We start from the raw sequence: 23,495 nt of genomic DNA, 5'->3' as shown, positions 1-23,495 counted from the left end.
GAATTCAAGGTTGCAGTGGACTATGATCACACCTGTGAATAGCTACTGCACTCCAGCCTGGGCAACCGGGTGAGACTGTGTCTAAAAAATAAAATCTAAAATTTAAAAATAAAATCAGGATGGGCAACTGGGAGTGGTGGCTCATGCCTATAATCCCAGCACTTTGGGAGGCTGAGGTAGGCAGATCACCCAAGGTCAGGCTCGGGAGGCTGAGGCAGGAGAATCGCTTGAACCCGGGAGGCAGAGGGTGTAGTGAGCCGAGATCACACCATTGCACTCCAGCCTGGGCATCAAGAGCAAAACTCCACTTCAAAAAAAAAAAAAAAAAAAACTAGGATGGGCACAGTGGCTCACATCTACAACCCAGGGCTTTAGGAGAACAAGGAGGGAGGATCATCTGAGGCCAGGAATTTGAGACCAGCCTGGACAACACAGGGATGCAATGTCTCTACAAAAAATTTAAAAATCAGCCAGGCTTAGTGATACATGCCTGTAGTCCCATCTACTTGGAAGGCTGAGGTGGGAGGATGATTTGAGCCCAGTAGGTCAAGGCTGCAGTGGGCCACGATCATACCACTGCACTCCAGCCTGGGCGACACAGTAAGACTCTGTCTCAAAAATAATAAATTAAAAATAATGAAATACAACTGGGGGTATACCATACAGTCAGATAACTTCCTTTTTTATATTAACAACCAAGCTTAAAGATAACACCACATTCTGGGCTGGGCGCAGTGGCTCATGCCTGTAATCCCAGCACTTTGGGAGGCCCAGGCAGGTGGGTCACAAGGTCAGGAGATGGAGACCATCCTAACACGGTGAAATCCCATCTCTACTAAAAATACAAAAAATTGGCCGGGCGCGGTGGCTCACGCCTGTAATCCCAGTACTTTGGGAGGCCGAGGCGGGCGGATCACAAGGTCAGGAGATGAAGACCATCCTGGCTAACATGGTGAAACTCCATCTCCACTAAAAATACAAAAAATTAGCCAGGCATAGTGACAGGCGCCTATAGTCCCAGCTACTCGGGAGGCTGAGGCAGGAGAATGGCGTGAACTCGGGAGGCAGAGCTTACAGTGAGCCGTGATCGCGCCACTGCACTCCAGCCTGGGCGACAGAGCAAGACTCCATCTCAAAAAAAAGTAGAAATTGAAAAATAAAATAGCCGGGTGTGGTGGCGGACACCTGTAGTCTCAGCTACTTGGGAGGCTGAGGCAGGAGAATGGTGTGAACCCAGAAGGTGGAGCTGGCAGTGAGCCGAGATCATGCCACTGCACTCTAGCCTGGGCAACAGAGCAAGACTCTGTCAAAAAAAAAAAAAAAAAAAAAAAAAGGCCACATTCTGTTTGTTTGCGCAACACAGAAGCCCAAGACTTCCAGGTCATCCCTTATTTTTCATCTCCACATGGCTCTGATCTCTTCAGTCTTCCACTCTCAATGCCCCAAACTTAGATGTAAGAGCTTGTGCTCAGTCAACAAAATCCTCCACATTCTCAACCTTCTATCATCTTCAGCTTGTTCTAGCTGGCCCACTGTCACTTTCTCCGACACCACTTGTACTTCCTGATTATCCTCGCAATACCCTGAACTCCAGGTCCTTGACCTCCTCTCTTCCAATTAGCTTGCCCCTCCCATCTCAGCCACCCACACGTACAGGTTTCCCTTCTACAGCTGTAATGTACAATACAGCAGCCACTAGCTAGATGTAGCTACTAAGCACTTGAAATGTGGCTGTACCATGTGGTAAGCTTACATTTTAGATATATTGAATTAAATATATTAAAATTGACTTTTTACTTCTGTAGTGCAGGCAGCTAGAAAATGTAAGATTACACACATGGCTTGATATCCTACTAGACAGGAGTGTTCTACAGTCTAGACCAACAACCACAACCTCTTCCACCATCTTAACTTTGAGCATTCTGTTGTCCAGCCAGGAATATACTCCTAAACTCCCAGGTTTAGTCCTGACTCCAATTCTCTACCCTCACTAGGACCTCCAAATCAATGATCCAACCCCTCAGATTTGGCTTAGATCCTGTGGTCCACTGCCCACTTCCTTTTTCAAATTTTATTTATTTGCTTATTTATTTAGAGATGGAGTCTCGCTCTGCCACCCAAGCTGGATTGCAGTGGTGCGACCTCCGGTCACTGCACCCTCCACCTCCTGGGTTCAAGTGATTCTCCTGCCTCAGCCTCCCAAGTAACTGGAATTACAGGTGCCTGCCATCATGCCCAGCTAATTTTTGTATTTTCAGTAGAGACGGAGTTTTGCCATCATAGCCAGGCCGGTCTCCAATTCCTGGCCTCAGGTGATCCACCCTCCTTGGCCTCCCAAAGTGCTGGGATTACAGCTGTGAATCACTGTGCCCGGCGCCATCACCCACTTCTTCATATATCTTCTGTATTCACCTGGCAAAATCTCCTCCTAATTCAACTCTTTTCCTATTCCACATCAGCCCTGGAGCAGACAAACAGGGCTAACAAACACACCCACAGCAAACAGCCTCACCACAGTAGACCCTCATGTGCCTGAAAGTACTGCAATCCTAGTACGCTTCTGCAGTCCGTTCATTCCCTCACTTTCCCAGACAACTCCTTCACTCCTCAGGCTTCCAAACCTCCATTTTTTTTTTTTTTTTTTTTTTTGAGACGGAGTCTCGCGCTGTGTCACCCAGGCTGGAGTGCAGTGGCGCGATCTCGGCTCACTGCAAGCTCCGCCTCCCAGGTTCACGCCATTCTCCTGCCTCAGCCTCCGAGTAGCTGGGACTACAGGCGCCCGCCACCACGCCCGGCTAGTTTTTTGTATTTTTAGTAGAGACGGGGTTTCACCATGTTAGCCAAGATGGTCTTGATCTCCTGACCTCGTGATCCACCCGCCTCGGCCTCCCAAAGTGCTGGGATTACAGGCTTGAGCCACCGCGCCCGGCCCAAACCTCCTTTTGGCTCACCTTATGTTTTCTACTGAGAAAACTAGAACAATCAGAAAAGAATTCCAACTACCTCCGACCCCACCTGTATCACCAGGCCCTCCTTTTGTTACTGGGGATGAACTAGCAGAGTTGCTATCTAAGCCAACTGCTCCACTTCTCACTAGATCTCAAGGACTCAAGGACATTGCTCAGCAATTCTTTCCCTTTTCCCTGCATCACTTTGCCTCTCACTGGAACCATCCCATGAGCACAGACATGCTATCATTTCCCTAATCTTAAAATCCCTCAAGCTCATATTCCCTTCAAGCACCGCCTCATATCTCTGCTCCCCTTTAGAGCAAAGCCACTGAAAAGTACTGTGTAAACTTGCTGTTTCTTCTTCCCATCCTCCTATTCTCTCCAATCTACATGCCATTTTCAAATCAAGTGGTCAACTTTCAGTCCTATTCTTAGCTTAGCAGCAGCACTTGACAAAACTGATCACCTTCTGCAACACCTTTCAGCTCTCTTCCTCCCGCCCTGACTGTGCTCTTTTGCTGGTTTCTTATCCAGACTCAGGAGTTCAGTTCTTGAACCTAATCTGTTTTCGGAACACTCACTCCTTAATTTATCTCACTTAGTTCCACAGCTTTAAGCACCAACTGTATGCCAACAGCTTTCTAACCTGGGTCTCTTCCTTGACTGCTGATTCAGTTAACTACCTACCTCTACTAATATCCTGCTTACATTTATCAAATAGGAATTTTAATGTACATATAACATTTCCAAACTGAAGTTCTTTACCTCAACCCTATTCTCCTCTCCCAAAAAAACTTTGTGCTCTTCTTGAAGGAATGTTCTCCATTCCAGCAAAAGGTACCTCAATTGGGCTTATGCCAAAAACATTACTCAACCTTTTCTCTGCTCAGACCCCACATCTAACAAAAAGTCTGGCTCTATCTGCAAGTAATGTCTCAAATCTTAATGTCTCTCACCACCTCCATCACTCACCCAATTTCAAAGCTTCCATCACTCTCACCAAGAATATCTTTGTAGTCTCTTAACTAGTCTTCCTGCTTCCACTCTTCCCCTTTAAAACTCCAAATCAGGTTACCTTACTTTTCTCCTTAAACCTTTCAATGGCTTCTCATCTCTCTGAACAAAAGCCAAAGTCCTTCAAAGCCCCACATGATCTGATCCCTTTCCTAGTCTTTGGGTACATTTCCTACCTGTCCTCCTCCACTCATGGTAGCCTACTTGCTTTACTTCAAACCAACAAAAGGACTACCACCTCCTGTCCTCTGCATACGCTGTTCCTTCAGGCTCACACCTGTAATCCCAGCACTTTGGGAGGCCAAGACGAGAGAGGATCGCTTGAGGCCAGGGGTTCAAGAGCAGCCTAGACAACATAGTGAGATCCAGTCTCTACAAAATAAAAAGAAAAAAATGGCCGGGCGCGGTGGCTCAAGCCTGTAATCCCAGCACTTTGGGAGGCCGAGACAGGCGGATCACAAGGTCAGGAGATCGAGACCATCCTGGCTAACACGGTGAAACCCCGTCTCTACTAAAAAATACAAAAAACTAGCCGGGCGAGCTGGCGGGCGCCTGTGGTCCCAGCTACTCGGGAGGCTGAGGCAGGAGAATGGCGTGAACCCGGGAGGCGGAGCTTGCAGTGAGCTGAGATCCGGCCACTGCACTCCAGCCTGGGCGACAGAGCGAGACTCCGTCTCAAAAAAAAAAAAAAAAAAAAAGAAAAAAATTAGCCGAGCATGGTGGCATGCACCTGTACTTCCAGCTACTCAAAGCTGAGGTGGGAGGATCACTTGAGCCCAAGAGGTCAAGGGTGCAGTGAGCCATGATCGTGCCAATGTACTCCAGGGCAAGACCATCTTAAAACAGAGCAAGACTATCTTAAAACAACCATATAGTGTGCTCCCTTGCTTCTTTCAGGTCTCTCTCAAAATCTACCTCTTCAGAGGTGTCCTTAAACCACCTTCTAAAACTGTTTTCCTTGTTACTCTCTATCCCTTTACTTCCCTCAGTCTATATTTTTTTAAATCTGTCTTATTCTACCATAATTACATAGTATGAAACATAATTTACTCTATCAGTATCTTGTGGATAGGCATTTAGGTTATTTCCCAAATTTTGCAACTACAAACACAACAGTGAACACCCTTGTACATAAATGTCTTATGCGCTTACAGAAACATAGCTAAGAAACTCCTAAAAAAAAATGAGACTACAGATATACGCATTTTACATTTTGCTAGATTATTACAAAGGCAAATGTCATTAATGTCATTTTATTACCTAAATATTCCAAAAGGTACCTATAATTCAAGAGTGATAATAGAAAGACCATGCAAATTAAGGAACCCCAAATTTGTCATAAAGGAAATTTTCCTTCCTCCAAGGACAATTTTCATAACCTTCAGAGGAAAAAAGGAGGCAAGGTTTCAAATCTGGTTAACCCTCTCAACTACTCAAGACTCCTCTGATTATCTATTCCTCTACCTCTTGTTCCCCTCCTCAACTACTGATAAACTACTGATAAAGCATGAGATCAAATCTCATTCTTATTGCTCCAGAAAGGACATTCTCAAATTCCATACCTCATCTCGTCTTCCACCATTAAAAGAAGAGCTAAAGAGTTTGCTGCTGCCGCCGCCCCTTTGAGGAGGCATCTTGTTAAAAGTCTTGCTTTTCTGTGAACTGGAGCGACGGGACTGGTTGCTAAAACTTTCATTTTTGGGGTAGGAAAGTTCACGTTTGCGATTATAACGCTTGGATCCACTTGAGTTCTTTCCATCTGAAAGCAAGAAACACAAAAGAACGACTTAAGAAGTGATACATTCACTTAGCCAACTGCCCTCCACCTCCCAGCAAAACTGTGTTTAAATAAAGGTAAACAGGCCCTTTGACCAGCTCCAAGAATCTGGGTTTGGGCCACGGCATGAGTGCTTTGAGCAAGACAACACATAGTCGAGTATTTTTTCTTGCAATAATGAAGCCTAACGGGTCCCCTCCCTCAAAACAAACACAGTGTAGATCAAACCACATGGATTCTCAATTCATAATGTCTCTATTTTACACAGCTTAACCACTGCCCTTGTAAAAGTTCAGTCAGATAAAGTTACAGGAAATGAAACAGCCATTCTGTATTAAGGAAAAGTATTTTACCTGGTAGCAGAACAGAAGACATTCCCTTTTAAATTAATATAACATAATGAGATTCTATACTACAAGGGGTTGTCCTAGGCCTTAGCAAATATATTCAAAAGGCATAAAAGCAAAACTGTGTTTACATATGCTCTAGAGGTCAAATTCAGAAGCTGTTAAATTTACAGAACAAAAGAAGTTGAGTTCTAAAAGCATACTGGGGGCTAGGCGCAATGGCTCACACCTGTAATCCCAGCACTTTGGGAGGCTGAGGTGGGTGGATCACTTGAGGTCAGGAGTTTCAGACCAGCCTGGCCAATATGGTGAAACCCCATCTCTATTAAAAACACAAAAAATTAGTGGGGCATGGTTGTGGGCATCTGTAATCCCAGATACTTGGGAGGCTGAGGCAGGAGAATTGCTTGAACCCAGGAGGCAGAGGTTGCAGTGAGCTGAGATCATGCCACTGCACTCCAGCTTGGGCAAAAGAGTGAGATTATCTCAAAAAAAAAAATTAATTCAATAAATAAATAAAAAGCATATTGGATCAGCTTGAGTTATACCCTTTTTAAAAATGTTTCTTGTTTTCTCTCCAATTACAATACATGCTCAGTTCTGAAAATAGGGTAGAATAATTTAAAGTTGCCAGTACCCACAGAGCACTAACCCATTAACATTGTTTTCCTTTTAATCTCCTTTTTACATACCCACCACAAATCTTATACAAAATAACAAGCATAGAAGATATATTGCTTTTTGCTTACTACTCTCTGAGCATTTTTATGCATCCCTAGTCTTCAAAAGCATGATTAATTGCTGTACCCTTCTTGGCCACATACTTACAGAGTAACGTAACCAATCCCTCATTGTTGTATATTTCAGTGGCTTCTAGTTTTTTGCTAGTTTAACATAATACCATTGGTAGTCTCTTTACACAGAGGTTTATGTGATTAATTATGTCAAATTCTCAAAAAGTGGAACTGACAGATAAAATATGGTCATTAAAGCCATTTATACATTCCTAGGTTGCTTTCTAGAACTGTTACACCCATTTATTTATACTCTAACAACATAATTATTTATGCACTTTATTTATTTAGAGACAGGGTTTTACCCTGTTACCCAGGCTAAAGTGCAGTGGCACAATCTTGGCTCACTGCAACCTCTACCTCCCAGGCTCAAGCTACCCTCCCACTTCAGACTCCTAAGCCACTGAGACTACAGGTACTCACCACCATGTCCAGCTAATTTTTGTGTTTTTTGTAGAGACGGGGTTTGCCTTTGTTGCCCAGGCTGTTCTCAAACTCCAGAGCTCAAGTGATCCACCTCCTTGGCCTCCCAAAGTGCTGGTATTACAGGCATCAGCCACTACTCCCAGCCAGGTGTGGTGGTGCGCAACTGTAGTCCCAGCTGCTCGGGAGGCTGAGGCAAGAGAACGGCGCGAACCCAGGAGAAGGAGCTTGCAGTAAGCGGAGATCAGGCCACTGTATTCCAGCCTGGGCAACAGAGCAGAACTCTGTCTCACCAAAAAACAAAAAACAAAACAAACAAAAAAAAAAAAACATTTTTTTTTTTTTTTTTTTTTTTGTAGCGATGGGGGTCTCACTTTGTTACCCTGCTTGGTTTCCAACTCCTAGACTCAAGCAATCCTGCCTTGGCCTTCTAAACTGTTAGGATTATAGGCATGAACCACCATGCCTAGTTTATCTTTTTTTTTTTTCGTTTTAAACAGAGTCTCACTCTATTGCCCAGGCTGGAGCGCAGTGGCACAATCTCAGCTCACTGCAACCTCTACCTCCTGGGTTCCAGCAATTCTCCTGCCTTGGCCTCCCAAGTAGCTAGGATTACAGGGATGAGCCACCACACCTGGCTAATTCTGTATTTTTAGTAGATATGGGGTTTTGCCACATTGGCCAGGCTGGTCTCAACCTCCTGACCTCAGGTGATCCACCCACCTCGGCCTCCCAAAATACTGGGATTACAGGTGTGAGCCACCGTGCCCAGCATTTTTTTCCCCCCAGGGTGGAAAGCAGTGGTGCCATCATAGCACACTGCAGCCTCAACCTCAGTTTAGCATCTTTCCAACTCAGCCTTCCAGCTAGGACTGCAGGTATGCACCACCACACCCAGCTAATTTTTAAATTTATTTTGAAACAGGGTCTTACTTTTGTCACCCAGGTTGGAGTGCAGTGGCATGATCTCGGCTTACTGCAGCCTCAACCTCCTGGGTTCAAGCAATCCTCCTGCCTCAGCCCCCCAAGTAGCTGGAACTCCAGGCACATACAACACTGTTGGCTTATTTTCGTATTTTTGACAGAAATGGGGTTTTGCCATGTTGCCCAGGCTGGTCTCAAACTCCTGAGCTCAAGCGATCCACCAGCCTCAGCCTCCCAAGGTCCTGAGATTACAGGCATGAGCCACCACGCCTGGCCTAATTTTTAAATTTTTTTTGTAGAGACGGGGGTCTCACTATGTTGCCCAGGCTGGTCTCAAACTCCTAGGCTCAGGTGATCTTCCCACCTCAGCCTCCCAAAGTGCTGGGATTATAAGCAAGAGCCATGGGGTCTGGCCCCACTTTCATCTTATTACAATGATTCTCTTTTTTTTTTTTTTTTTTTTTCGAGACGGAGTCTCGCTCTGTCGCCCAGGCTGGAGTGCAGTGGCGCGATCTCAGCTCACTGCAAGCTCCGCCTCCCGGGTTCCCGCCATTCTCCTGCCTCAGCCTCCCGAGTAGCTGGGACTACAGGCACCGCCACCATGCCCGGCTAGTTTTTTGTATTTTTTAGTAGAGACGGGGTTTCACCGTGTTAGCCAGGATGGTCTCGATCTCCTGACCTCGTGATCCGCCCGTCTCGGCCTCCCAAAGTGCTGGGATTACAGGCTTGAGCCACCGCGCCCGGCCTATTACAATGATTCTCAATCTTCCCAGTTCACAGGAATCACACTGATGAGCTTTCACTGTGCTCAGGAATTCCTATGCTCAGGCCTCACCCTCTAAGATTCTGATATAAATACACAAAAGTACCTGTCTACAGACTTGTAATACTATCTGAGTAATTTTTTAAACTTAGAAAAAATTATTTCTTGATAAGTATAATCACCAGCTTTTTTATAGCAGGCTAAATAAGTTCAAGGTTAAACAATGCCTCAGAAAGAAGAAAACGTAAGTTAATAATCAGAGACCAAATTTTGAAAGCAACCACTTCATGACCATAGTCTGTCAACCTCATGGAATAAATGAGATGTCATTCTCTCCAAACCTGACCACCTAAAACCTGGAAGTCAATCTAAACCATGTGAAATGGCAACAATGTAAACAGAACAGTCACAGAAACAGGCTAGGTTCACTCCGACCAGTTACCCTTAAATCCTGCTTACGGACAGTGACCCTTACCTTAGTTACAATTTAAGGCCAGGTGTGGTGGCTCATGCCTGTAATCCCAGCACTTTGGGAGGCCAAGGCAGGCAGATCACATCAGGCCAGGAGTTCAAGACCAGCCTGGCCAACATAGTAAAACCCCATCTTCACTAAAAATACAAAAATTAGCCAGGTGTGGTGCCACACGCCTGTAATCCCAGCTACTTGGGAGGCTAAGGCATGAAAATCATATGAACCCGGGAGGCAGAGATTGCAGTGAGCTGAAATCATGCCACTGCACCCCAGCCTGGGCAACAGAGTGAAAGTCCGTCTCAAAAAATAAAGTTAGAACTTAATGCTGCCGGGTGCGGTGGCTCAAGCCTGTAATCCCAGCACTTTGGGAGGCCGAGGCGGGCGGATCACAAGGTCAGGAGATCGAGACCACAGTGAAACCCCGTCTCTACTAAAAATACAAAAAATTAGCCGGGCGCAGTGGCGGGCGCCTGTAGTCCCAGCTACTCAGGAGGCTGAGGCAGGAGAACGGCGGGAACCCGGGAGGCGGAGCTTGCAGTGAGCCGATATCGCGCCACTGCACTCCAGCCTGGGCAACAGCGTGAGACTCCATCTCAAAAAAAAAAAAAAAAAAAAAAACTTAAAGCTAAACTTTTACCTATTATTTCAGTTAGCAACAGTTAGTGTCAAACATGGCACTAATAGTAACAATTAGAAAGCAAAGTTCAGCACTGGACTTGGTGGCTCATGCCTGTTATCTCAACACTTTGGGAAGCCAAAGCCAGAGGATCACTTGAGCCCACGAGTTTGAGACCAGCCTGGGCAACATAGCAAGACCCCATCTCTACAAAAAATTTAACAATTAGCTCAGTGTCGTGGCACACAGCTGCAGTCCTAGCTGAGAGGCTGAGTTGGGAGGATTGCTTAAGCCAAGGTTGAGACTGCAGTGTGCTATGATGGCACCATTGCTCTCCACCCTGGGCTACAGAGTGAGCTTCTGTCTCAAAAAAAGAAAAAGATGGCTGGGTGCGGTGGCTCAAGCCTGTAATCCCAGCACTTTGGGAGGCCAAGACGGGAGGATCACGAGGTCAGGAGATCGAGACCATCCTGGCCAACATGGTGAAACCCCGTCTCTACTAAAAAATGCAAAAACTAGCCGGGCAAGGTGGCAGGCGCCTGTAGTCCCAGCTACTCGGGAGGCTGAGGCAGGAGAATGTCGTAAACCCAGGAGATGGAGCTTGCAGTGAGCTGAGATCCAGCCACTGCACTCCAGCCTGGGCGACAGAGCGAGACTCCGTCTCAAAAAAAAAAAAAAAAAAAAAAGATAAACCAGGCACAGTGGTTCAAGAGTTCAAGGATCTCTTAAGCCAAGGAGTTCAAGGTTTGTCAATTATGTTTGCATCACTGCATACCAGTCTAAGTGACACAGCGAGAGCTTGTCTCTAAAAAAAAAAAAAAAAAAGGCCAGGCGCGATGGCTCATGCCTGTAATCCCGGGACTTTGGGAGGCCGAGGTGGGTGGATCACGAGGTCAGGAGATAGAGACCATCCTGGCTAACACAGTGAAACCCTGTCTCTATTAAAAATACAAAAAATTAGCCGGGCGTGGTGGTACGCAACTGTAGTCCCAGCTGCTCTGGAGGCTGAGGCAGGAGAATGGCATGAACCCAGAAGGAGCTTGCAGTGAGCGGAGATCAGGCCACTGTATTCCATCCTGGGAGACAGAGCAGAACTCCTGTCACACACACACACACAAAAAGTAATAAAGGAAAACTCAGGGGATGCAGAACCCCAGCTAACTCAGCCACATTCTCTTGCTTTGCTTTCCTTAACTCCATTTCACATCACTGCAAGCAAAGGAGATTCTACGAGGATAGGTGTATTAAAAAAACACATATCCCCCAACCTCATTATCTAAGACTGTTTCAGATGATCCTGGACCCTACCTGTTTGACCCTAACTGCTGCTTTCAAGATGCACCTCACGGTTTGCATAGATTTAGGTAAAGCCAGATTCTACATGGCAAGGGCTTATTAAGAAAGTAAACTGGCCGGGCGCGGTGGCTCACGCCTATAATCCCAACCCTTTGGGAGGCCAAGGCGGGCGGATCGCCTGAGGTCGGGAGTTCGAGACCAGCCTGACCAACATGGAGAAAACCCATCTCTACTAAAAATACAAAAAATTAGCTGGGCGTGGTGGCGCATGCCTGTAATCCCAGCTACTTGGGAGGCTGAGGCAGGAGAATCACTTGAACCCAGGAGACGGAGGTTGCAGTGAGGCTGAGATTTTACCACTGCTCTCCAGCCTGGGCAACAAGAGCAAAACTCTGTCTCAAAAAAAAAAAAAAAGAGGCCGGGCGCGGTGGCTCAAGCCTGTAATCCCAGCACTTTGGGAGGCCGAGACGGGAGGATCACGAGGTCAGGAGATCGAGACCATCCTGGCTAACACTGTGAAACCCCATCTCTACTAAAAAATGCAAAAAACTAGCCGGGCGAGGTGGCAGGCGCCTGTAGTCCCAGCTACTCGGGAGGCTGAGGCAGGAGAATGGCGTAAACCTGGAAGGCGGAGTTTGCAGTGAGCTGAGATCCGGCCACTGCACTCCAGCCTGGGCAACAGAGCCAGACTCCATCTCAAAAAAAAAAAAGAAAGAAAGAAAGTAAACTGGCACTGAGCAAGAAGGCTGTCTTCATTTCTTCACTTATTACCACACCGGCAAGGAAACAGTTTCACAATGCTTACAGAAATGCTGATAGTAAACTGCTCATTTCCAAAACACCTAACAACTGACCACATCATCACTAATGATTTCAGTTGCCAAAAATCAACTCGTTTCTCTTGGCTTCCATTTACCTAAGGGTATGAAGACAGACACGTCAAGTGAGAGACTGCCTCTTATCTCTAGACCCAGGCAACAGGCAGCTAAAGGTTGAAGGTACTGTCAGGCCTGGGACCCAGAGATAAAATTCAGAGTATTATTTTTGAAATGTTTTGTGGACAACTTGCCAGGATATACATGGGAAAAACTCGAAGGTAGAACAGGAGTGATAACATGATCCACTTTAGATTTTGGAAAACAGAAAAAACATCAAGTCCCTGGGAGAAGGAACTATGGGTGAAGTTTTAAATCTCCGAGTGGTGGTTCTCAATCCTGGCTGCACACCAGAATCACTTGTACAGACTTTTGAAATTATGAATGCCCAGGACCCACGGGTCCAATCTAGGCTTAAAGAATCAGAAAAAAGCCAGGCACAGTGGCTCATGCCTGTAACCCCAGCACGTTGGGAGGCTGAGGTAGGAGGATCACTTGAAGCCGGGAGTTTGAGACCAGACTGGGCAACATAGTGAGACCCCCATCTCTATTAAAAAAAAAAAAAAAAGAAAGAAAAAAGAAAAAATTCCTAGGAAGCGGCCCCACACACCCATAATTTTTTTTTAAAAGTGCCTCACGAGGTCAGGTGTTTGAGATTAGCCTGGCCAACATGGTGAAACCCCATCTCTACTAAAAATACAAATATTAGGCCGGTGTGGTGGTGGACACCTGTAATCCCACTACTCAGGAGGCTGAGGTAGAAGAATTGTTTAAACCTGGGAGGCAGAGGTTAAAGTGAGCTGAGATCACGCCACTGAACTCCAGCCTGGGTGACAGAGCAAGACTGTCCTGAGGGGGAAAAAAAAAGTTCCTGAGGGGATTCTGATGCATAGCCACCACTGAGAACAACTGCCAAGAACTACTGTCAAGACACATTCCAAAATAGACAAGACCACTAAACTCAGGATCCAGAGTCAACAAATAAATGACTTAAAAACTTAACCCAGCTTTTCAGTTGTTCCACATTTCCCTAATGGAAAGGTCTCCACCGAGTAGCAGTAGGTGTATCTCAGCCTCCCCCCATTACCAAATTAAGGGCCACAAGTTTTTCACAGTTAAATTACTTGGCATCCTCATTTCTAGCTCTAGTTCTAACAGGTGGCTCAGCCTAGAGGTCAGAATACCAGCCAGCAAGTTTCTGCTGCTGATTCATGCTGTAATCACAAGCAAGTTGCTTACCCATTGTCCAGAGTAGTTGACAAGCACCTCCAGAGGGGCAACATATGGCCTTACTACAGAATCAACTGACAACAAATTGAATCCAGCTGAAATTAGTAATTCTGAATGAAAGGAAGAGAGAGGTGGTATCAGGAATGATGCATGTGCCAGTAAGTTATCTGCTTGCTAAGTGTGGTTATACAAAGCTTATTGAAAAATACCGCCTAGGACTTCATAAAAATTTACTTGGACCAATCACTTAACACTGCTAAGCCTCTATTTTCTTATCTTTAAAATAGGACTAATACTCTACCATACTTCCTCATAGAATCATGAGGATTAAGAAAGAAAACTTCTGTAAAATGCCTACCATAGTGGCTGACACAGTTTTACTATGATTTGAAAGCCTATCATTAATAAATCCAAATCATTCCTGTCAAGAACACCCACTAGACTACCAACAAAGCCACATAAACCAAGGAATCCAGCCAACAGGCCCTGAAATTCTTTTAATTTCTCTAAGTGGTTTTACTGAAGGCTTCAAATCACCTCAATTTTCAAAGCCATTAAAATCTCCAGGTCCATTTACAGGTCAGAGGCATTTTTCAAGGCAGATTACCACTAGTAACCTGGTTTCTGGTACCGGAATAACAGGAAGAGTGCCAGGGCAGTGCTTCATACCACCAACCTCAAAATAACTGCCTCATAATACCTGACCTTCCCTTAACCTCCCTGGCAGTTCTGTCCGCCCAGGGGGATGGGACAAGAGCCTGGTTCCTGGCCAGGGTCCACTGTCTGCCCCAAAACGGCCTACCTTCTCTCTTGCCTCTCTTTACTTTCTTTACTCCCTCTAAATGACTTTCCCCACTTCCTAACCTACCTTCTCTCCTCTGAGCTATATTCACGGGATATTTACTGCTGAATGTTCTCAGAAATACCTATTAACACTATTGGAATGAAGCTGTAGGAATATAATCAAGAAAAAGAAAGTTATATAAATGTTCGGGCAATTAGCCCAGGCAAAGAAACTGTGGTATGTGACTCTAGCCGGAAAGATCAAGAAAATCCTGGTAGCCAAATTTACCTATTTCCTGTGTACAAATGAAGGGCAAATTTAAGCCAGCCACTGGAACAAAATCTCAAGGAAATTAATCATGCAGCTAGGAAGCAAATGACCATTAATTCCAGTTTACAGAATAGAAATCAAAGGGCTTTTTTCCACGAGGCAAAAAAGGGGGAGAAAAAAAGTGACTTAATTATTTGAATACTGAAAACTCTTGCTCTTTTCACCTTGACAAAAGATAAACTATCTTTTCACCTTACCCTTCTTGCTTTCCCTTCAACTCAGTACTCTGTTAATTCAAGAGGTCCTTTCAATGATTTCCAGCAGAATCCAGTATATGAAGTGTTGCAGAAATCTTTGTATGGGATTATGCAGAGCTTGAGTGTACCCTTTTGTTAGAGCAACCATCTCATCGTGAAGTCACTGCATCAGAGTTCCTCAGTATCTGTTGTAGTAGCACTGGTCTTAGCTGTTACGTTCTTAAGACAGCTTAGGTTCAACTTTAAAAATCAGCCAATATCCAGAGTTTCCTAATCTTTTAATCTCCACATATTCGGCCTCTTACTTTGTTCCTAAATGCAAGCAGTGGGTTATGGCTAGTGAAGAAGCATTGATTTGGCTACAAAGCTCATCCTTCCTTGCTACGGGAACACGCACAGCAAAAGCCAGAAGAGCAGACACTGGCAGTGGCAAACATGGTCAAGCTTTCTAACACACACATTAAACAAAAAAATGAACGCTGCCTCAAGGCACACGTGTATTCGTAAAATCTAACAAAGCTCCTTTACGAGAGTTTTCTGTTTATTTGAGATGGACTGGAGTGCAATGGTGTGATCTTGGCTCACTGCAACCTCCGCCTCCCGGTTTCAAGGGATTCTCCTGCCTCAGCCCCCCAAGTAGCTGGGATTACAGGTGCACGCCACCAGGCTGGGCTAATTTTTTGTATTTTTAGAGACGGGGCTTCACCATGTTGGCCAGGCTGGTCTCAAACTCCTGACCTCAGGTGATCCATCCGCCTCGGCCTCCCAAAGTGCTGGGATTACAGGCGTGAGCTAACGCACCCGGCCTACATGAGTTTTTACAGAACTTTTCTTGTTTTGAGGTGGGGTCTCGCTCTGCCACCCCAGCTAGAGTGCAGTAGAGTGATCATGACTCACTGCAACCTTGCACTTCTGGGTTCAAGTGCTCTTCCTCCTCCTCCCACCTCAGCCTCTTCACAACCAGGACTACAGGTGTGTGCCACCACGCCCAGCTCATTTATTTTTTTTGTAGGACAGGGTCTCGAACTCTTGGGCTCAAGCAATCGGCCTGCCTCAGCCTCCCAAAGTGCTGGGATTATAGCCACCCAGCCCATTTGAAATGTTAACAATGACGAATATTTGCTTGGTCAAACTACTATAGAATTCTGTATCACCCTGTTGGGTAATCAGAGTTAATTCCACTTATCAACATATTCAAAGTGAAGGACATAGCAGTAAAATTCCTTAAATACCTGTTTGCTGTTTTATTTTGAGTTGTCACAAGCTTTCGCCTACTGCTAAGAAATAAACTTAAGGCATTTATTGCAACTGACTAATGAATGTATGTTAGTGGCTTAAAGAGGAGTCCCAGAAAAATTGAGAATTCAGACAGTTGGAGAACCAAATCCTTAACATACATCTGGGAATAGAGTGCAAAAATAAACTTATCAATTGCTTTGAACAGACCACTCTAAATCAGTTCCAACACAGACCAAAAGGACTGGCTACCTTCTATCTTTTGAGGGATCTATGGCAAAGCTACGCATGTGCAGAACTGCAAAATCAGTCTGCATACATACCACTTCCTGACATGGCCCGAGAACCCATACTCCTAATGGTCTCACACCAGGTAAACGAGTTTGCCATATCCAGCAGGTGAACTCTGAGTGAGTTAGTAAACCTTACAATTTTTTGGTTTTTTGTTTGGTTTAAGTCAGCCTTAGCTTTGTTTTGACTTTTTAGAGATGGGGTCTCTCTGTTACCCAGGCTGGATGGTATGCAGTGTCGTGATAAAGCTCACTGCAGCCTCAACTTCCTCGAGCTTAAGCAATCCTCCCACCTCACCCTTCCGAGTAGCTAGGGTTACAGGTGTGTGTCACCACACTTGGCTATTTTTTTTTTTTTCCTTATGGAGACGGGGTCTTACTATCTTGCACAAGCTGGTGTGAAACTCCTGGGCTCAAGCTATCCTCCCACCTCAGCCTCCCAAAGTATCTGGATTACAGGCATGAGCCACCACACCTGGTGTCTCACTCTTAACGGTTTTTTAATCTTGACAGGTTTTAAACTGGACCTCCACATTTAGGGACTCCAAATATTTCCCTCTCTGCCACAACATCCCCACTGTCGCTGAAAACACCTTCCTCTTACTGCTAATGTAACTGAAATACAAAACAGAGCACAGATTAGTACAAACTTTGAAATAAAATGAACACTGCACTCCAGCCTCTGCCAACTCCTAACATCCTACCTGTTCAGTTTATTCCTTCTTTAAATATGAACAATTTCAGCCGGTTACACAAGTCAGTGACTTGCACAGTGAAAACACAGGCAAAAACTTCACCTAGTCCTTGGCACATGGTAAGCCCTCAATTAAAGGTAGCTATTATCATCATCATGGTCATAATATTGAGAGACTTGATTACAGAAATAAAACCTTCCCTGTTAAAGGACAATCCTACAGTCCAACATACAAAAATAGACCTTATGGGTATTTGGTGCAAAACAGACGTCAGATACCCTAAGACCTTAGTTCATTTGTTTTGTTTTTGTTTGTTATTTAATTATATTACCTCCACCTACCTTTACAAGTAAATTCGGGGCACTCACTCAAGGTCTGGCAAACTGGGACCCAAAAAGACTGAATTCATAGTCTGCGCTCTTAACCCCACAATGAATAGCCACTGAAGGATGAGTTCCTCTTCAACAGAGGAATGGATCTGGGACCAGGTTATTAAATAAGATATCTGAGTTTGAAAGATCCTTGGGCTCCACCCACCCGTCTAAACTTGAACACTATCCAATGTTAATTCAACATTAAAGGGTAGAACAACTTGGGAGTTTTAGGAGCGTGGACTGATGAGTCACACAAACCAGGTCTTAAGGCCTGCTGTGAGCCAAATACTAGCTGGGTGACCTTACCCTTTCCCATTATATGTAAAATTGGGATAAGAACAGTACCTGCTTAATCGAGCAGTTTTGAGTGTTAATGTAAATGATCCACGTAAACCACGCAAAACAGCGCTCATTAACATAACTGTAAATAATGAGAGCCATGGAAAAGGGCAGGTAGGGGCTATAATAGAAAGTGGAGCCTGTCCCCGAGTAACCCAGCAGACAAGAGAGCAACGACTCTCCCCAGCAGTAGGGGCACTCGCCCCCGCCCACTGCCGCAGGCCCGCCCTTACCGCTCTTGGGTTTAGACTCGCCGGCTGGCCCCGCCGAGGCGGAGCGGGGCGGCTGTTGCCCTTTGCTGCTGCCCGAAGAGGCGGAGGAGCTGTTGGAGCCGCTGTTCTTGTCCATGTCGGAAGCGGTGGCGGCGGCGTTGGGGGAGCTCAGCGGCATCAACGGGGCCCTCGGAGGCGACGGCGGTCGGAGCGGAGCGGGAGCGGCGGGGACCCAGGCTCATGGCGTTCAGGGCCGGCGGGGGTCGGCGGCGGCAGCGGTTCTCGGCCTTCATGGCGACATTTTTCCCTGTTTCCTTCCTTGGCTTCTCAAACTAGGAAGAGAAGCGGCGGACAGGGCTGTTAAGCCCGACGGCAGCGGCGACCGAGGACGAGGAGGAGGCCGGGGCTCGGGAGTCCGGGCCGGGCCTGGCGGGGCGGAAGCTGCGGGGGAAGGGGAGGCGAGGGAGGGTGCGCGAGCCCCGCCGGCCGGCCGGACACGCTCTCCCGCCGCGAGGCAGGGGAGAGGGCTGGCTGTCTGGTGTCGGGGACAGGCGTCTCCGACACAGCGAGGGATACTCGCCCCTGGGCCGAGGCCGAGCTGCTCCGGGAATGGCGACGAGTCGCCAAACAGCATCGTGTAGAACCCGGATGAACTCTATATATAGTGGAGAGCGGTGCGGTATTCTGGGAAATGTAGTTTTTGCCTACATCCGGGTCTCGTGGGGTTTTTTAACATTTCCTCCCCCACCTCCGTCCCAACCCCACTGTGAGGGCTTTCCAAATAATGGGACTTGTATTTGCTCCAAGTCCAGGTTTTTCACTTAATACACTAAAAATACAGTAACAATAATAATATACCCCAATAATAATGTAGCCAAACATTTGAATACCTGTGGAACTCCTTTATAGACTCATTTGAATTATGGTTCTTTTTTTTTTTTTGAGACGGAGTCGCTCTGTCCCCCAGGCTGGAGTGCAGTGGCGCGATCTCGGCTCACTGCAAGCTCTTGCCTCCCGGGTTCACGCAATTCTCCTGCCTCAGCTTCCTGAGTAGCTGGGACTACAGGCGCCCGCCACCACGCCCGGCTAATTTTTTGTATTTTTAGTAGAGACGGGGTTTCACCGTGTTAGCCAAGATGGTCTCGATCTCCTGACCTCGTGATCCACCCACCTCGGCCTCCCAAAGTGCTGGGATTACAAGTCTGAGCCACCCTGCCTGGCCAATTTACGGTTCTTATTCTAGCGTTAATAACAATTGATTCATGGCCTTTAGTCTATCTCACATTGGGAATAATAATAATAGCGTTAATAATGACAATACCTTACATTTAATATCACTTTACAGCACTTCTTCATACAGTACAGCACTTTATTTCTTTAGCCTGGCGTGGCGGTGCGCACCTGTGGTCCCCATTACTCAGGAGACTGAGGCAGAAACAGGCGGCAGGCAGTGAGTGGTTCATGCGTGTAATCCCAACACTTTGGGAGGCAGAGGTGGAAGGATCCTTGGAGTCCAGGAGTTCCAGACCAGCCTGGGGAATATAGCGAGACCCCTGACTCTAAAGAATAAAAATATTTTTAAAAAAATTAGTTGGCCTGGCGCTGTGGCTCAAGCCTGTAATCCCAGCACTTTGGGAGGCCGAGGCGGGCAGATCACGAGGTCAGGAGATCGAGACCATCCTGGCTAACACAGTGAAAACCCGTCTCTACTAAAAATACAAAAAATTAGCCGGGCGTGGTGGCGGGCACCTGTAGTCCCAGCTACTTGGGAGGCTGAGGCAGGAGAATGGCGTGAACCCAGGAGGCGGAGCTTGCAGTGAACCGAGATTGTGCCACTGCACTCCAGCCTGGGCGACAGAGTGAGACTCCGTCTCAAAAAAAAAAAATTAGTTGGGCAGGCGGGCGTGGTGGCTCACACCTGTAATCCCAGCCCTTTGGGAGTCTGAGCAGGGCAGATCACTTGAGGCCAGGAGTTCAAGACCAGCCTGGCCAACATAGCAAAATCCCGTCCCTACTAAAAATACAAAAATTAGCTGGGCTCTGAATAAAATACTCTGAATAAAACTAACTTTAATTTAAAAGAAAGAAAGAGAGAAAGAAAAAAGAAAGAAAGAAAAAGGAAAGAAAGAAAGAAAGGAAGGAAGAAAGAAAGAAAAGTAGCCAAGCACAGTGGCTGTGGCTGCACACCTGTAGTCCTAGCTACTTGGGAAACTGAGGCAAGAGGCTCGCCTGAGCCCAGCAGTTAGTTGGAGGTTGCAGTGAGATATGATCGTGCCAGTGCACTCCAGTATGAGTGACAGAGAGGGATGACCCTGTCTAAAAAAAATTTTTTAAGTGGAAATAGAGACTGAAAAGCAGATTAGTCATTTCAAAATTACTTGTCTTGTAAAAGTTTAAGGCCGGGCGCGGTGGCTCAAGCCTGTAATCCCAGCACTTTGGGAGGCCGAGACGGGCGGATCACGAGGTCAGGAGATCGAGACCATCCTGGCTAACACGGTGAAACCCCGTCTCTACTAAAAAATACAAAAAACTAGCCGGGCGCGGTGGCGGGCGCCTGTAGTCCCAACTACTCGGGAGGCTGAGGCAGGAGAATGGCGTGAACCCGGGAGGCGGAGCTTGCAGTGAGCTGAGATCCGGCCACTGCACTCCAGCCTGGGCGGCAGAGCGACACTCCGTCTCAAAAAAAAAAAAAAAAAAAAAAAAAAAGTTTAAGCAGAATGGACTTCCTTATGTGGGGTAAAACTGACCAGTTTGGGGATTTGGTGATTTCTCAGAAGGTCAGATAGACAACTTAGTTTAGGGGCCGGGCACGGTGGCTCACGCCTGTAATCCCAGCACTTTGGGAGGCTGAGGCGGGCAGATCACGAGGTCAGGAGATCGAGACCATCTTGGCTAACACGGTGAAACCCCGTCTTTACTAAAAATACAAAAAATTAGCTGGGCGTGGTGGCGGGCGCCTGTAGTCCCAGCTACTCAGGAGGCTGAGGCAGGAGAATGGCGTGAACCCGGGAGGCGGAGCTTGCAGTGAGCTGAGATCTGGCCACTGCACTCCAGCCTGGGCGACAGAGCGAGACTCCGTCTCAAAAAATAAAAAAAATAAAAAAAATAAAAAAAATAAAAAAAAAACAAGTGATGTTCTTACCTATGAGATAAGCAGGTCCTCATTTTACAGATACAGACAGTGAGGTTTAGAAAATCATGGCCAGGCGCGGTGGCTCACACCTGTAATCCCAGCACTTTGGGAGGCTGAGCCGGGTGGATCAACAGGTCAGGAGTTCGAGACCAGCCTTACCAACATGGTGAAACCCCATCTCTATTAAAAATACAAAAAAAAATTAGCCGGGCATGGCAGTGCACACCTGCACCTGTAATCCCAGCTACTGAGGAGGCGGAGACAGGAGAATCACTTGAACCTAGGGGGCACAGGTTGCAGTAAGCCAAGACTGCGCCACTGTATTCCAGCCTGGACAACAGAGCGAGACTCCATCTCAAAAAAAAAAAAAAAAAGAAAGAAAGAAAATCATGTATATGGGGCCGAGCGCGGTGGCTCATGCCTGTAATCCCAGAACTTTGGGAGGCTGAGGCCAGTGGGTCACCTGAGGTCAGGTGTTCCAGACCAGCCTGGCCAACATAGTGAAACACCATCTCTACTAAAAATACAAAAAATTAGCCGGGCGTGGTGGGGGGCCCCTGCAATCCCAGCTACTCAGGAGGCTGAGGCAGGAGAATCACTTGAACCTGGGAGGCAGAGATTGCAGTGAGCTGAGATTGGGCCACTGCACTCCAACCCCGGGCGACATGCAAGACTCCGTCTCAAAAGAAAAAAAAAAAGAAAATCATGCATGTGGGTCAGGTGCAGTGGCTCACGCCTGTAATCCCAGCACTTTGGGAGGCCGAGGTGGGCAGATCAAGAAGTCAGGAGTTCAAGACCATCCTGACCAATATGGTGACACTCCGTCTCTTCTAAAAATACAACAATTAGCCGGGCGTGGTGGCACACACCTGTAGTCCCAGCTACTTGGGAGGTTGAGGGAGAACAACCGCTTGAACCAGGGAGGTGGAGGTTGCAGTGAGCCAAGATCATGCCACTGCACTCCAGCCTGGGCGACAGAGTGAGACTCTGTCTCAAAAAAAAAAAAAAAAAGAGAAAAAGAAAGGAAAATCATATATGTGGCCAGGCGAGGTGGCTCAAGCTTGTAATTCCAACATTCTGGGAGGCTGAGGCAGGAGGATCACTTGATGTTAGGAGTTTGAGACCAGCCTGAGCAACATAGTGAAACCCATTCTCTACTAAATATTACAAAACAAAAAATGTATGTTTTACAGATACAGACACTAAGACTTTGGGAATCATACCACACCTATTTGTACTTTGGAAAATTACAGACGATTCCCTTCCAACCACAGTAGTTTGAGATTCAAAAGGTCACATAGACATGCTATTAAGGAAATGACCAGGGCCAGGTGCCGTGGCTCACACCTATAATCCCAGCATTTTGGGAGACTGAGGTGGGTGGATTGCCCAAGCCCAGAAGTTTAAGACCAGCCATGGCAACATGGCAAAACCGTCTTGACAAAAAATACAAAAATCAGCCCAGTGTGGTAGTGCGCACCTGTAGTCCCAGCTACTCAGGAGGCTGAGGTGGGAGGATGGCTTGAGCCTGGGAGGGTAAGGAGTGAGCTATGATTGTGCTACTACACTGGGTGACAAAGTGAGATCCTGTTTCAAAATAAAGAATGAATGAATACATAAGTAAATAAAACCAGTCTGGCCAAAATGGTGAAACCCCATCTCTACTACAAATGCAAAAATCAGCGCCGGGCGTGGTGGCTCACCACTTTGGGAGGCTGAGGCGGGTAGATCATCTGAAGTCAGGAGTTCAAGACCAGCCTGGCCAACATGGTGAAACCCCATCTCTACTAAAAATACAAAAATTAGCCTGGCATGGTGATGCGTGCCTGTAATCCCAGGTACCAGGGAGGCTGAGGCAGGAGGATTGCTTGAACCCAGGAGGCAGAGGTTGTAGTGAGCCAAGGTCGTGTCACTGCACTCCAGCCTAGGCAACAGAACAAGACGCCACCTCAAAAAAAAAAAAAAAATGCCTTTCGCCGGGCGCGGTGGCTCACGCCTGTAATCCCAGCACTTTGGGAGGCCGAGGCGGGCGGATCACAAGGTCAGGAGATCGAGACCACGGTGAAACCCTGTCTCTACTAAAAATACAAAAAATTAGCCGGGCGCGGTTGTGGGTGCCTGTAGTCCCAGCTACTCGGGAGGCTGAGGCAGGAGAATGGCGTGAACCCGGGAGGCGGAGCTTGCAGTGAGCCGAGATCGCGCCACTGCACTCCAGCCTGGGCGACAGAGCGAGACTCCATCTCAAAAAAAAAAAAAAAAAAATGCCTTTCAACAGTCCTTGTCCTGCTTCACTTTTTACAGGTTTTGCCCCACAAATCATATGAAATAAGAGAACAGTGAAATACTGTTGGTCTGGATACTTAATCTGATGTGCAGAAGGAACAGCCCCAAATCCTGAGATCCATTCTTTTATATAACTAGAT

The 23,495-nt window shown here is 46.6% G+C and overlaps 1 protein-coding gene across 7 annotated transcripts in view; it reads right to left on the bottom strand.

Moving 5' to 3' along the window:
• Positions 1 to 18,574, bottom strand: part of RNF10 (ring finger protein 10) — a 46,357-nt gene extending 27,783 nt beyond the window's left edge. For 3 of the 7 annotated variants that reach the window (XR_010579623.2, XR_012420760.1, XM_005572405.5), the window contains exons 1-2: positions 17,961 to 18,574; positions 5,528 to 5,724 (exon numbers count right to left, since the gene is read on the bottom strand). Coding sequence is in view for 4 of the 7 variants with exons in the window: in XM_005572405.5 (XP_005572462.1) it covers positions 5,528 to 5,724; positions 17,961 to 18,117 (354 nt within the window). In the remaining 3 variants the exon portion in view is untranslated. Of the gene's footprint in view, positions 1 to 5,527; positions 5,725 to 13,491; positions 13,593 to 14,793; positions 15,726 to 17,355; positions 17,481 to 17,960 lie in introns of those variants that run through there. The other 4 variants (XR_012420761.1, XM_015431640.4, XM_045366080.3 and 1 more) reach the window with 3 other exon arrangements.
• Between the last annotated feature and the right edge of the window lie 4,921 nt (positions 18,575 to 23,495).

The sequence above is a fragment of the Macaca fascicularis genome, chromosome 11 (assembly GCF_037993035.2).
Source record: "Macaca fascicularis isolate 582-1 chromosome 11, T2T-MFA8v1.1".
Taxonomy (NCBI): domain Eukaryota; kingdom Metazoa; phylum Chordata; class Mammalia; order Primates; family Cercopithecidae; genus Macaca; species Macaca fascicularis.
Note: the sequence above shows the minus strand (reverse complement) of the source record. Positions and strands in the feature narration are given on the sequence as shown.